Source organism: Cynocephalus volans, chromosome 1, assembly GCF_027409185.1.
Source record: "Cynocephalus volans isolate mCynVol1 chromosome 1, mCynVol1.pri, whole genome shotgun sequence".
Lineage (NCBI taxonomy): Eukaryota > Metazoa > Chordata > Mammalia > Dermoptera > Cynocephalidae > Cynocephalus > Cynocephalus volans.
In genome coordinates this window covers 203,910,040-203,925,440 of record NC_084460.1, presented here as the reverse complement: position 1 = coordinate 203,925,440, position 15,401 = coordinate 203,910,040, and the positions used below count along the sequence as shown (strand labels likewise).

General features: G+C 40.1%; 1 protein-coding gene across 1 annotated transcript in view; it reads left to right on the top strand.

Moving 5' to 3' along the window:
* The window catches only part of NCKAP5 (NCK associated protein 5), a 787,163-nt gene that overhangs the window by 686,551 nt on the left and 85,211 nt on the right, over positions 1 to 15,401 (top strand). Inside the window, exon 11 of the mRNA XM_063085140.1 lies at positions 10,832 to 10,933. Within this exon, the coding sequence (XP_062941210.1) occupies positions 10,832 to 10,933 (102 nt within the window). The remainder of the gene's footprint in view (positions 1 to 10,831; positions 10,934 to 15,401) is intronic.

The following is a 15,401-nucleotide window of genomic DNA, read 5'->3' as shown; positions in this document are numbered from 1 at the left end:
CTTGCTGACCATCCAGATAACACATGGAACCCTTTGGCATCACAGGAGTCACTGCATGTCTTCAGGATTGGCACTTATAAATCTCCACAGTGCTGGCAGCTCTTTGCATAGTTCCAGCATGCCATATAATTGAGGACCCTAGATTGAACTCCACCCACCCTTTTAGGAAAAAAACAAGCCAGGAAGACATAAAAGCTGTATGAATGTCCAGTATGTCTTCATTTCTTCCTAGGGACCTGTCTGTGGTGTCTTCTTCCAGACCTTTTCTTTCTGTACATTGATGAGTAATGGATGCCCACAGCCAAGTTCAGCATTAGGAGAAAAATGTGGGGTAGACAAAGGAGTAGAGGGGAGAGCATGTATTTTGAAGAGGGTGATGGATTCAGGTCTCAACTCTGCTGCTTACTTGCTCATTGTGTGACTTGACCCAGGGCCCCAATTGCTGAGACATCTCTCTCACCATTTCCCTCCTTGAATTTACCCTGTGGTCTTGTTAGACTTTTTGCAGAGAAATGTAGCATTCTTTCTCATCTCTGGACCTTTGTTTATGCTCTGCCCAGAAGGACATTTCTTTCTTTTTGGTCACTGCTATGGTCTGAATGTTTGTTTCCCCTAAAAATTTATGTGTTGAAATCTTAACCCTAAGGTGATGATATTAGGAGGTGGGAAATTTGGGAGGTTATTAGGTCACAAGGAGAGGGCCCTCATGAACAGGATTAGTGCCCTTATAAAGAGGCCTCAGAGAGCTGTCTTGTCCCTTCCACTATGTGAGGACACAGTGACAAGATGTGATCTGTGAACCAGGAAGTGAGCCCTCCCCAGACACTGAATCTGCTGGTGCCTTGATCTTAGACTTCCCAGCCTCCAGAACCATGAGGAATAAGTTTCTGTTGTTTATAAGCCACTCATTTTATGGTATTTTGTTATAGCAGCTGAATGAAATGAGCCAGCTCCCTCACCTTAGTGAGGAAAGCCCTCCAGGAGCCCCCTGCTGAGGTCTCATATGGTGTACTACCTGGAGAGTACCTGGGCAGCATGTCCTTCTACAAGCACCGTGTGGAAGGGCCTCTGTTCATCATCATTCTCCAGTGTCTAAACCTGGATAAGACAATGTCACGGCAGAGAAGGAGGTACCACAGGGCTAATCCTGAAGTCTGTACCCAGGTCCTAGTCCTTGACTCAAACAGTTACTTAACTCTCTTCTTCCTCAGTTTTCTCACCTGAAAGATGGAGGTGATAACAGTTTCTATCTCCTAAAGTGACCGTAAGGATTAAATAAGAAAAAAATAATGGAAACACTCAGCTCAGTACCCGGCATGTACTAAGCACTCCATAAATGTGCACTGTTTTTCTGCTTAGTTTTATTTTTTGGTTAGATCCTAATTCATATATGGAATTGTGTTTACCTGGAAATAATGTAGAAATCTAAGAAGGAAACAACAGCAGCAACAGTACCAATCATATCAATAATAATAATAATAATAATAAGGAAAGTATGTTTTCAAATGAATGATGTTTGAATGTAGCAAGTGAAGATATCACATTGTGTTTAGAGGTTTTTTTTTTTATTTATATACAGTTCATTTTGTTGTCTATATTGATATTTTGGTAAATTGACTATAACAGACCATCATTAACCAGATTGGGTAGAATTAAGAGTATGATCTCTGCAGTTGGACTGCCTGGAATTCATGTACTATTTATGTGCCCTTAAGCAATATTTTTTAGGTCTGTACCTCAGTTTCTTCACCTGTAAGGTAGAGATGGTAATAATAGTTCTTATCGTGGATCATGATGACTATTTAAAAGGATAATATGTGTGAATCACGTACTTAGGGCTAAAAAGAGCTCCATAAATGTTCCAAACTATTATTGTTGCTGCTGTTATTATTATTTCTCAGTTATTTGCCTTTAAGAAGAACCTGGGCAGGAAAATCACCAAGGCAGCATAGTTCATCTGATGATAGTAGCCCCAATTTTGGGCTTAGCATTCAGACAGAAATAAGGTACTTCCGAAGGACTTGCCTTGCAGAAGATACCAGTGACAGTATCACTTCCCTTCTTTCGTGGGAAAAGCAAGCAGGGTGTAGTAAAAAGAGTTTGGACTTAGAAGGAGGGCAGATCTGGGAGAGAATCCTGGCTCTACTACTTCCTGGAGTCTGTATAGGCTTGTGACTTTGGATACCTTCCTTAGCTTCTGTCATCTTGGGTTCTTCGTCCCTAGAAAGTAGGATAACAGCATCTTCCACACATTTGTGTTGAGGATTCATGAGATGAGCTTTGGAAAGAGGCTTCACACAGTGTGTGCTTCCCCCACAGAGCAGGAGGTAATTCATTTCTTCCTAGTAAATGGTACATTGGACTCCAGTAGCCTTCAATGCAGTTTTCAGTAGGTTTGATTAAAAAATAGTTAAGTTTTTCCCCTTAATCCCTTTAGTTTGATGAAATCAGAGAGAAAATTTGCCTCCCCACATGTAAAAAGCCAAAAGCTTCAGAAAGTCAGGATTTTTAAAAAATGAAGCTTGATTAAAAATGTAAAATGCAGTATAGTTAATTTTACGAAACAGCGGGGGCAATTGGAAAGCACTTATTAAAGTACCTGTTAAAGTAATTAGTGATAAAAATGGAAATTTCAAGGCACTTCTGTATCTCTTAGATCCTAGAACAGGCTCAGGCTGTGCTGAATCACTTCCTCCCTCAGATTCACAGAAGAAGACAAAAGCTTCAAAGTCTGCAGATGGACCAACAAGTGTGAATCACTCATAGGCCTGCACCTGCCCACAGGTCTGATTGACTTTCCCTGGAAGCCCTAATCTCCATCCTGTTTGTCAGCATTCTGTCAGTTTACTATTATATTTCTGATTCTATTTTGTGTAAAGACTTCAGACCGAGAGATTTGGGAGCCCGGCAGTGAGAGCTAAGTCCCTGTTACACGAACAGTTATTACACAGAATATTATTTTACACATATTTAACTACTTTGTTAACACTGATCCCCATCCCCTCCTGTACCCCCATATCACCCTTACTCTACTAAGGTCTCTTTTGCATGTTCTGCCTTAAGAATTCTTGTGCTTTTTTCTCATCTGTGTGTTTGGGCTCCTCACTGATACCATAAGCTACACTAGTGAGCTTCCTTGAGTGTCTCATAGCTCATAGTCAGGACTCTGTACATAGTAGATGCTGCCTAAATGCTTCTTGTTGGACTTGGACTAAGTAAGTGGAGGCTCCCAAGGCCAAGGTCTGCCGTTCTCATCCTCATCCCTCTTCCCACTGGTCCTCACTCCATGGGTCCTCACTGCACAGGTTTGAAATTTTGTAGTCATCAGTGTAAACTGCAGAGAATAAACTTCCTAGTTACCAAACCAAACGGTGTTCCCTTGGGCAGCCATTGAATAATCAGGTTGTCATGGTAGCAGGGACCCTTGAAGTAGGTTTTGAATATAGCTGTTGAATAATTGTTTCAAAAGCATTTTATAACCTTGGATCTTGGAAAAGTAGAAAAGAGGACATAGAACCATGTCATTTGCGAGCAAGGCACAATCTAGAGTGAAACAGAATGCACTTGGGGCACCTAAAGATTGATATTCAAAGCAAGTCTAAATATTGTCAGGGAAAATAATAATTACAGAAAGGACTGTTGTAGATGGCTTAAAAAATTAGCTATAAAAATTTGAGACTCTGGAGTGAGATCAAATTATGATGGACTTATTTTTCAAAGAGCCTCTAGGAGAATATTTGAAAGGCACAGTCTTTTTGTCACATCAGCGGGATGGCCGAATGCAGATATTATGTTTTATCTTTGTGTCTCAAAATAGAAATAATGTCATAATTAATTAAACATCAGCTTTTATCCAAAAAGATTTTGTCCTGGGCTCAGATTTTTGTGAATCTAAGAAATGATCATATAATACTCAGTTATATAATAAGCAGTTATGTAATATTCAGTTTTATAATAAATTCTTAATGGAATAGAATGAAACCTATGAAATGTGAACCCTGGGATCTGCCACAATCTCTCTTGATGGGATTTTGGAGGAGCTGATGAAAAATCACATTTCTGAGTATGGCAAAAATGTAAGTCTAGTATGTGAATAAGGCAAAACTTTGGGGGGTTTTGGGAGATCATTTGATAAGGCTTCTATAGAAAAATTATTTTCATCAGGCACCGTGCTGTTTTAGGAAATTTCTTTGAAATTACTTTTAGAGATCCTTAGATATACCTGTAAAAATTGCCTTATTACTCAACAGAAGGAGCAAAGCCTATTCACCTGGTTCTGTCTAACTCAGAGCCATATTTAACACATTTCTCTTAAACCTATACCAAATCCACCACAAATGTCTGCTATCCCTGTAAAGGAAGCTATTTAGAAAGATGCATTTAGGAAATCATAGGAAGTTAGCAATATCAGTAGATGCTCAGAGTTATAACGTTCCCTCCAGGATTGCTCCCCTTGTGGTAGGATTGAAGGGAATGAAGCACTCGTCCCAGGGACAGCCTGGGACTGAGTTGAGAGAGCAGAACTGGGGCTCCAGGGAGTTTTTTGGAAGCTGTGAGGTAAGATCGGCCCTCTAAAGTCTAGACAGATTGATTTGAAAACAAAACTAAAGCCAAAAATAGCCGTAAGTTCTTTATTCGAGAAATCAGCCCAGGATCCAGGCCACTAGATTTGAGGGAGGGTGATCCCTAAACAAGACCATGTCCAAATCAGCAACAAGCTGAGATGGCAGAGAGCAGTAGAGCTCAGCCAGGCAGTGGGTGGGAACAGGTGAGGAGTATTCACCATGACAGAGAGTGACCAGAGGAAGCTATTGGTACTGCTTCTCTTGGGTCAGGTTCTGAGTAAAGATGTTAGTAGTGAGAAGACAGATTTCAAGAAATCTCTCTACTCCTCTACATTTCCTACCATGAAAATTTGAGAGTAGAAAAATACCTTCTAATGGGTAAAATGTATTATGAACAGAATTCAAGGAAATATAGTAGGTAAAGAAGGTTTAGCACTAGATGACATGGCAGTAATAGACCTTCCCACTTTGTAAATAAAACAGGAATTCAAGAATTGTAGGCATAGAAGCCATCCTCTTTGACTGAGGACCTTTTCCACAAGGGGGAGAAAGCCACTCTGATGAATATAAAACAGGACTGGGGTAGAATTAGTGATAGTTATAGTATCTGCCAAGGTGAAGTAAAACAGAAGCATTGAAAAAGATCAAATTTAAAATATTAATTCACATCTGCCTTCTGTTGCTTAACCTAAATTACTCATCTTGATAGAGTCCATTACTCAGGTTATGTGCCATATTTACTCTCATCACTTCTCTTTTGTAGAGATATTTGGCTTTTAGTAGAGGGAGAATAATTGTGTGCATGATTGTGGTATTAGATTAATTATCTCACCAAATCTGACTGAAGAGAAGGGAGCCATGGTTAAAGCCCTTTTGTACTTTCCTCTTTTCTTCTAAAGCTGTTAATAACTTCTCTAATCTTTACATGAAAAAATTCGCACATTCTTTTTTAGACTTTGGGAAGTACATCAGTAAATACAAAAGCTGCTCATCACCCTATTTTTCTTAATTTGTCCAGCATGGTTTCCCATGCTGCCCAAATATCTTAGGTGAAGATTTGTTTTTTAACTGCACCTTGAGTTACTAAGTAAGGCCTCAGTGTCTTCCTGGCCTTGGCAATTGTTGCCTTACAGTTAAAACGTTGTCACAGTACTGAGTAAACCCTAGAGGCAGAATCCTATTAAATGCAACAAGACTTCACCAAGCATCTGAAGAACTGCAGTGGGACAAGTGAGGAGAGAAACAGAATGGAAAACTCTGGCCCTCCAGCCCAGCTCTGAAAGGCTCAGTGCACATCAGTCTCCAGCCTCCACTTCCGTCATTCACGGGAGAGCTGCAAAATCAGTCACTGCCACCCTGAAGGGGCCGCTCTACCTACATCCTGCTAGATAATGGACAGGCAGTCCTTGGCACAGTTTGTTGTAGCAGTCATTTTTCTGTCTTCAATTATAGATCCAGAACTGCACAGAGAATATAGAGCTGGCTGACCGAAGGCAAGTCAGCCCCCCACATGTTACTGATCCCATGTGTGGTTTGAACACTGGCTACTTTGGTCCCCAAAGCTGAGCTTAGTATTTTACACTGGTATGAGAAGTGCAATCTGACTATGAATTGTAATTGTGAAAGCTGGTTATACAAATGGGGTCATCTTGTCATACCCAAACTAAATCAGAAGCCAAGGGAAAAAAGTACTCAGGGCACGTAGCACCTGCTTCAAGAAAAATTTTTTACAACGCCAGCTGCTGAAACAGCCTGCTGTAACCCTAAGACTAATTTTACTTACTAGCTGCTGAAACGACCTGCTATGGCTCTAAGACCAATTTTACATACCACCATCACTCACCAATCAAAGCCTGCCAGCTCCCCAGAAGTTCGCTAGTGTCAGTGAGCTTTCTTTCAAAACAATATGTAGCATTTCTCTTCCTAATAAAACTCACAAGCCGTTCTTTGTTCTTTGGACATACCAGAGACCACCCCAGTCTGTGTATGTGTCCCAGATTGTAATTTGTGTTCCCAGATAAAATGCTTTTCTTAGAGATTTGTCTCTATATTTTTATTTGACTTTAACATGCTACATCTTAGCTCTTCAGACAAATCTCCTCACCTCTGCCCTTATATATATAGTGACAAAAAGTAGGTCTCTTCCCCATGAAGCAAAAATCCTCAGTGAAGGACGTCACCTTCTTCTGCTGACCTAGCCATTATGTCTGTGTTTGTGTAAATACATATATATGTGTGCATACATATATATATACACATATAAATATGCATATTTGTTGAGTGGGTACCCTGTATGCTGCAGAGAGCTTATCTCAGAGGAGGGCCATATGAGCCAGGTTAATGTTAGCAGTGGTAATAAACCCAAATGAATCATGGCTCAAACCTGGTATAACTGGATTTCTTCCTCATGTAAAGTCCAAAGAGGTATTTCTGGTCCCGAGTGGCTCTCTTCCAGGTGGCAATTCAAGAACCCAAACTCCTTTCACCTGATTGGCTTCATTTTTAACACGTAGCTTCCAAGGTCACTGCTGAATTGGTTGCATGAAGCTGGTGGAAGGGGAAAGAGCGTGGAGAACTGCATGCAGGAGGTATTCCTGGGCCAGGCTGGAAAGGGCAGACATCGCTTTTGCTCACACTCCATCGTCTAGAACAAACCCTGTCATGTGGCCACACCTAACTGCAAAGGAGCTGGGAAATGCAGTCCAGCTGTTTGCCCAGAAGGAAGAGGGACAAGGTTCTGTACACCTAGCCCATCCTTGTCATGGGGACAAAACAGGAATTCAGGGCTTGGCCTGCATTCTCATAAAGCTGGCCATCTTGTTAGGAAAATAGAACCTACACACGGGAACAATTCAGTAAGAGTGCACATCAGATAAAGGGCCGAAATGAGGAGCAGCCGCATAATCTGTCAGGATGGGGAACCCACTGTGGGTTAGAGAGGACAGATAACCTGACAGGTGGGTTTTAGTGTAGTCCTAAATACTGGGCAGGTTTTGATAGGTGAGTGGAAGCAGGGACAGCTTGGAAAGGTGGACAAAGCATCACTGTGGAAGGCAGGGGGCACATTCCAGGGACAGTGAAACCAGCCTGCCAGGAAGGGAGGCTTAGGCTGTTGCTGTCAAAGGAAGCATTTGAGTGAAAAGATCTCTCACTCACCACTGGTTTGGAAATGTGTGAGGGTAGGAGTCTCTTTCTAAGACCCTGTGGAATCTGTTGCTGAGATAACGTAACAGATGATGCAAGGTTAATTACAAGCCTATACTGAGTAATCTTGCTACCTTTCATGTCTAAAACGGCAGAACATGTCTAAATCCAGGATTCATCTAGATTTGCCGTTTAAGGCTTTGAAGTTCAAAGTATTTCAGGTGAAATTTTATCCAAATGGACACTAACATTAAACATAAACTGTAAGTAGATGTATGATGGAGAACTTGTCCTCTAAGTAAGTGGACTCCTTTAAAAAGGTCATGGCATTCTTGTGTAGGTTACGCTCTTTCTGACAACTACTTTGATTGAATTTCACATGCATACATTCTGCCTACTTTTCAGTGATACCTAAATTATGTATAGTACAGATAACATCACAATACCAGTTTGAAGAGTATACTATGACTTTTCAAACTTGTACTGTGATACCGTATCTGTCTATCTACCTATCTGTGTATATCTGTGAGAATATACTTATATATTATATATACATATATAGGTATGAAAATATAAGCCTTCCATGAAAATTTTTCATTATAAGAAGGGTAGCCTCTATGGGCTTGTGAGCCTCTGTGGTAATTTAAAGGAAGTTGTGTGAAGGGGTGGTATTTACCTGCCGTTTTCTTGCCTACGGTATTGACACAGAAGTAAATTTTCTTTTCCTCTAAGTCAATTTTTATTGACCTTACATGTATGGAAACTATAACAACAAATGATTCATTTGTCCCTTATCGTCCCTTATTACCACCAACTCTAAGTTACGATAATAAGTTGGTGTGAGGCTGTGTGGATTTCAACATACTGTCTTATTGTCCTTTCTGCTATGGCAGAGCCTCTCCCTATCTGTGATGGTGAATTAAGTAGCCACTTCCATCCTCTCGTAACAGGCAAGGGATCTGAGATAGAGAGGTTTAATTACATTCTTGGGATCCTGTAAGCTGTGCCTTAGACAGGGCTGCAATTCGGGTGTCCTGGCCCCTTGCCCTAGGACCTCTCCCCTCTTCCATATATACCTTATCTATTTCAATGGAGGGGACTGACCATTTCGATGAAAACCACTGAAACATAACATCATTTAGGAGGAGGGGTTTTTACATGCACATATTACAATGCAGTAAGTGAAAGGGTGACATCATATATCTGAGAAGTAGTGAAGTACAGTCACGATCTGAATAAGAAGTCAGGTATCTGTACAGGACTCTTCCCCCAAATCACATGACATACCACTCAAAATCATTGTTCTTTTGTTGAATGTCATTTCCCATAACTACTTGTACTGTTTGCATATTGATAAATGTATTTTTAAGTCTCAGAACGTTATAACTCTTTTGGCACACTCTCAGTTTTTAAAACCTATATGTGGGGTGGGAAAATGTTAAGACAACTTTTTCTTTACAGATTACAACAAGCATGAACTGGGCATTTACTGACTATGATACACTGTGACAGTCCTGGGGATTAAACAATGAGAGGAATTCTATTTTTGCCCTCAGGAAACTCAGATTCTAGAGGAAAATTTAGTTAAGGATTATAAAAATTGTCCAGATACAAGGTCATGTTTCTGGTTACCTATTGAGGACTTAGCTCTGTTGGAGAAATTTGAATTTTCATAGCAACTGGCAACCAGTTTAGGATTCACTCCCTTTTTTGTGGAAGTACCTCCACAAATCACAGATTGAGAGAAGCAAGGATATAGATGTGAGGTGAGCAGCGAGAGAAGCGCCACTCATGAGGAGACTTACAGGTAGAAAAAATGCCTTTTCCCCTGCAGAAGGATGGAACTCAGACCTCCCACAGTGTTCATCCTTCAGTAGGTGCTTGATAAATGTTTGCTGAGTGACCAGTTAACCAAGTATGTGGAGCTCTCCCAGAAGTTCAGCCTAAGGGGAGTCAAATGGGGAACAGAATGAATGTGGCTCATATTAGCAGAGTTTCTGGTCCCTGCTGACAACGTGGTAGATCTTCGGGAACAAAGTGACCTCTGGGACAACACCTACATCCTAAATGATCCTAACATTATTTAGTGACAGAAACCCTAACACATTTCATGGATCAGCATCAGTATGCAGCATGGCCTCTCCAGGGAGGGAAATGAGTAGAAAAACTTTTCAGAGGTGAGAGAGGCATGCTTAGCCATGTTATTTACTTACCTGATTAGATTTTTTTGGTGTCTGAACTCACAAAATGTGTAACTAAGACAAACCATGCTACAAGTACCGTTTTTAGAATGTTATCAGCCTAGTAGAAACATTAGATATAAATCACAAGTTTTATTGTTTTTTCAATTGAACAGATCAAACTTAATGTCCACAGAAAAGCCTTAGTAATTAGTATAAAGATTAATATAGTGAAATATCCCAGGTTTAGCAAGCCTCCCAAGCAAAACTGAAATAAAGAATTCAGTATATAATCGAAGAGCAAGTGAATATTAATGCTACAAATCCTCTGAGTCCCCAGATCCCTGATGCAATTATTTTCTATTCACATTAATTGTTCCTAACAGATGACATTAATGACTTTGAGTTAAAATGTGTCCAAGGGAAGATATTACAAGATCGATGCTGTTATTTAGAAATAAGGTCACTTTTATAATTATTTGCTCAGATTTTAACCACTGCTCAAAATAATAAGGTTAACTTGGTCATTGTTTTTGTTTAATGTGAATATCGAGAGTTAATTTTTATATTCCCCAATAAGAATATTGGGATATTCACGTTCTTCCTACTACTTACAAGGGTACTTCAAAAAGTTTGTGGAAATTTTGAATGAAAAGATAATATTACTTTCATGAACTTTTTGAAGACCCCTCGTATTTTCCAACTACTAATTTTTTCTATAGACTGATAGACTTTAAAAATGCTGTTATTGTTGATAAAATGTAATTTGTGTATATACATATATATGGAACACTGATAAGCTAGAACAAACTTTTTTGAATTAGTACATGTATTATCTAATTTGGAAATGTCAGCTCTTTTGAGATTTAGCTTTCCAAGACAGGATTTTGAAACAAACAGTTAAATTATTGCTGTTCATTGTTTCTTCTTGGTTTTATCTAGAAACTTCACTCACGCATCTTAGATCTTTCATCTGGAGATTTGCTTTCAGAAGCAGGAAGAAGCCCAGGTCTGATACAGTCACGAAGTGATGCTGAGCTGCATGTGAGTGTCCTACTTGCCATCGGAACACTTGTTTAGGTTGTTATTTTCCTTCCATCAAATATGATGTCACAGCTGAACCATAAAGAGTATCCTTGAAGTGTTGTCAGGCAGATAAAAATACCTTCCTTTCTTGTGTTCTCTGAAATTCAATATCGTGTCCCCCAGCTGATATAGTAAGCAGAAAGTGTCACTCTCGGCAAAAATATCATAAATCTTGGCTTTGTCCCCAAGATACCTTTTTGGGTATTGATTACATCTCAGTCTCTGAGAAATGGTCAAGGAGCTTTTTATTAAGGCGTATGTCCTATATTACTCATCCTACTTTTATGATATATTATGTATGAACTTTTAAAAATTCATGGGCTCTGCATTTTTTTCTTTAGATGGGGTTAGCTTTGTGCTTATTTGGAAAAACTTTAACCAGCGTGGCTTTTATCTCTCATTGGCATAAAAAGAGTAACTTGAAAAAACACAACAGCCAAATAAATATACAAATATAATGAAAAATGTTCAGCTTAAAAAAAATGACATGAACTTTTGGGGATAACTGGGTTTTTATTTTACTGTGTAATTTTGTCAGTGTAGATAGGAAATTCTGTATCAATGGTCAATATTCTCAAGTTATATGAGAATTACATTTCAATGGAATGCTATTACTTTAAACATTCATAAGGACCTAATGGCATCTAATTTATTTAGTGTATTAGTCCATTTCTGTTACTTATAACAAAATACTTTGAACTGGGTACTTTGTAAGAAAATGAAATTTATTGCTTATAGTTTCTGAGGCTGGGGAGTCCAAAATCCAAGGAGCACATGTAGTGGTGGCAACAGTGACCCAGAGGTCTCACATTGCAAGGTGGTGGAAGCAGAGAGAGCAACCTCCTCTTTCACTCTCACTTTAAAGCCCTCAGAACCACACCCCTGACCACTGTCATTAACCCATTCACTACTGCACAGTCCTACAATCTAATCACCTCTTCAAGGCCCCGTCTTTAAATTACCATAATAGGATTTCCCGCCCTCAACAGTTACAGTGGGAATTGAGCTTCCATGAAGTTGGGAACATCCAGTCTACATCATAAGGCCTTAAGGTCAGGAATTTTTAAGTGTGCAGTTTTTATCCAAGAAACTCTTGGCTTTGTTCTCTATCTCTGTTTTTTAATTAAAGTTGCAAGTTTTATATTGCATTTCTCACAGTAAGGATGTTAAAGTATATGAGTCATTCAAGGTGATAATCTAAAATACACAATGAGAAAAATACACTTTGGATAGTGCAAACAGTATGTATTTTACCAGTTAAATCAACATAATTCAGATAATGTTGCAAAGGATGCCAATGTACATTTTTTGACAAAGAAGAATTTTACAAAGAATCATTACCTATTACTAATGACAAGTATGCAAGTATGCTCAGTGGGATTCATGGTGTTCTGTGTATCTCTGTGAGTTCTGCTTGTCACGAGTCTTACTTGACATTATAGCATAATGGTTGGGACTTGAGCCTGGCATCAGAATGCTGTGTTAGCTGGGTGACCATAGGCAAGATATTAAAACCTCAATGCCTCATTTAGAAAATGAGGATAATGATATTTCTTTTCTAGTTTAGAGATTTGTGGTGAAGATTAAGTGAAATAATGCATGAAGTGTGTGGAGCACAGTGCCTGATAACAATATTGGGACAATAATAATATCCCTGCTGCTTTAGCTCTCTTTACTATGTGGCCCCATACCACAGCCACAGAAAAACATGCCAAAGCTGGAAATGATAACTCAGAAAGATATCTACTAGTATGTCTCTCCAGAAGGTCACATCAGTGATGCCTAGAAACACAGGGCATCCACTTTGGGCTGGTGCTCAACACAGTTATTTTACCACTTAACGTGCAAGGCGAGAAGTATAAAACAGGGTCCTTAGGAGAGTACGAGCTTATGGTTCAGTTGAGGAGCCAAGACACATGCATATATTAAAAAAAATTTTTTTTTTAATAATGGTAGCAACACCTAAAAGTTCCTAAGCATTACCATATGCCAGGGGCTGTTCAGCCTTTGAAATGATTTTCTGTAGTAGGTGCTTTCATTATCTCCATTTACAAAAAAAAGCTAAGGCACAGAGGGGTTAAGAAATTTTCCCAAGCACCAAGAGCTGGCACGAGGAAGAGCCAGGATTTAAACTTCATAAATGGAGTTGGAGTTCAAACATTCAACCACAGAACAGTCATTCACTGGATAGATAATCCTACATGATAATCACATGCTGATGAAGGAAACTGTAGGAAAAAAGAACTCATTTTGTAGCCATGATGTCAGGGATTCTGAGTCCCTTACTAAATTCAAACATCAGTTGCCCAAGGTAGAGGAAGGCAGGAGAATATCCCTTAGGGAGGAGTGGCCCCTTCCTTTTCTTTGCAAGGAATCACTGTGTCACCACTCCTACACGTACACACACACCCTCTTCTCACTGGCCCATGGACTCAGCCATTCCTTTTGTCCTGCTCAGCACAACCCAGGTCAGACTGAGATGACACAACGTGCTGCCCAGGAATCCACACAAGAGACAGACCTCTCTAAAAGCTTTTCCTAGGGGCTCACTACTCAGTGCACTCAGCAGCTTCTAAGCACGTGGGAATTTGTTTTAAAGTCTAACATCTATCTCAGGTCCTGCCTCACAATTACTGAATCAAAATCTGCATTTTAACAAGACCCCCCCAGGTGATTCATGTGTAGATTAATGTGTGAAAAGTCTGTCTTTGAGGACACCTCTCTGCTTAGCCACCCCTGCCAGTGTCCACGTGACATCAACAGTCTTTCTTCATCTCCTGAAGTATCCTCTATCATATCTAGGCATCTCAGGTTCAAGGCCAAAGGAAGAGGGTACGATTCCTTCTCACTCTGGCCCGTCTTCTGAGTTCTAGTTTCTTATCTCAATCCATCGCCTATACAGGCAGGACACACATGGGCGATGACTAAGCACAGGGGCTTCTTATTCATTAATAGAGGCCTGGGAATTAAGTGGAGTTGGAAAAATGGGTATAATTTTGATAGGTGTAGTGAAAAGGGATAGGAGGGAAAGACAGAGGGAATCATATACAAGATCCGGTACCTTGGGAGAAGGTAGAATATAAACTGTAACCGAAAGCCTAGCAGAGTGCGGAAAGGCCATAGGAAAAGTTTAGGTCTGGTAGCCTCGCAGGCCAGAGACGCAATCTCAATCCCTGGAGAGTAGACATATCAGCAGAGGCAGTCCTCAGTAACCACCATCCTGCTTACTTAAACAACAGAATGTAAGAGAACGGGATGGAGAAAATGGAAAGCCCACAAGTAGATGGGGAGCCTAATGCGGTATTTCTGGGCGTTTGTTCAGACCCATGTCAGATGTCTGCCGCAGCCCAGCCTTAAGTGCCTGGCGCTCCTGTGCGATAGAACAATTGGTTGAAGGCATCTGTTGAGATACAAATATGAATTCACCTTCACTAAGTTATATCCAGCAATAAACTAGGTCATAAATCAATAGAGACTGCTGAAAGCTGGATTTTAAGAAAAGTTTCTCCTTTCATTGGTATTCAGAGCATAATTTCAGGGGGAAAAATAGGGTAGTAACATTTCTTGGCATTTTTAGATCAGTTAAGGAGATTGTTATGCAGCAAAAATATTCATAGCACGGCAGATGCTTAATACTGAAAATCTAACACTGTGAAGCGTTGTGGATATTGATTAGAAGGCAAATTAAACATGCCCTGTGTTCTTATGTGGGGGGTTAATATTTACTGCAAGTACTCTTGGATCATCATTACCTTCCTTCCTGAAGCTGGTGTTTAGTCACCATCAGTTAGAATTGCATTTGGAGAACAGTGATAAGTACTCAGGTACTAAAGGCATCCATAAAGTGTCATTAAATTGCATAAGTAAGAGGCTTTGCCACTTTGCAAATGACACAAAGACAGATGGCTCCCCATCAAAGAGTTTCTGAGACAGAGCTTTATATGGAGAGGAGACTTGGAATTAAATAATAATAGAGACACTCTATTCTCAGTGGTCAGGATGCCAAATTAATTTAGCCTGTCCAGTTTGTGGAGCTTCATCTGTTACGTGAGGGGCCTGTAATGTGCCTGTCAAGATGTACTTGGATGTTTACAACTTTATTTGTCACCCTTGTCTTATGCAGACCCACTAGAATTCTAACAGCCTGGACCTTCCACAGGGGACCCCGATCTATCTGATGTGAGGGTTGTTACCATTTGGGCAGCCAGCTTGATACAAGAAGTCCTATTATCTTTTACGGTGGAGGCTCATGATACCTGAGTTTGGTGTCTGCTGTGCATGGCTTCCTGTAAGGAGGTAGAGATATGCTGTGGGCATTTGATTGCTGACTTAGAAGGATGCCATCAGAGCCAGGAGGACCACAGGAGTATTCTGCTAGAGCTGCCCCACTCTACAAATGAGGACGTTAAGGTCCATGGAAGTTAAA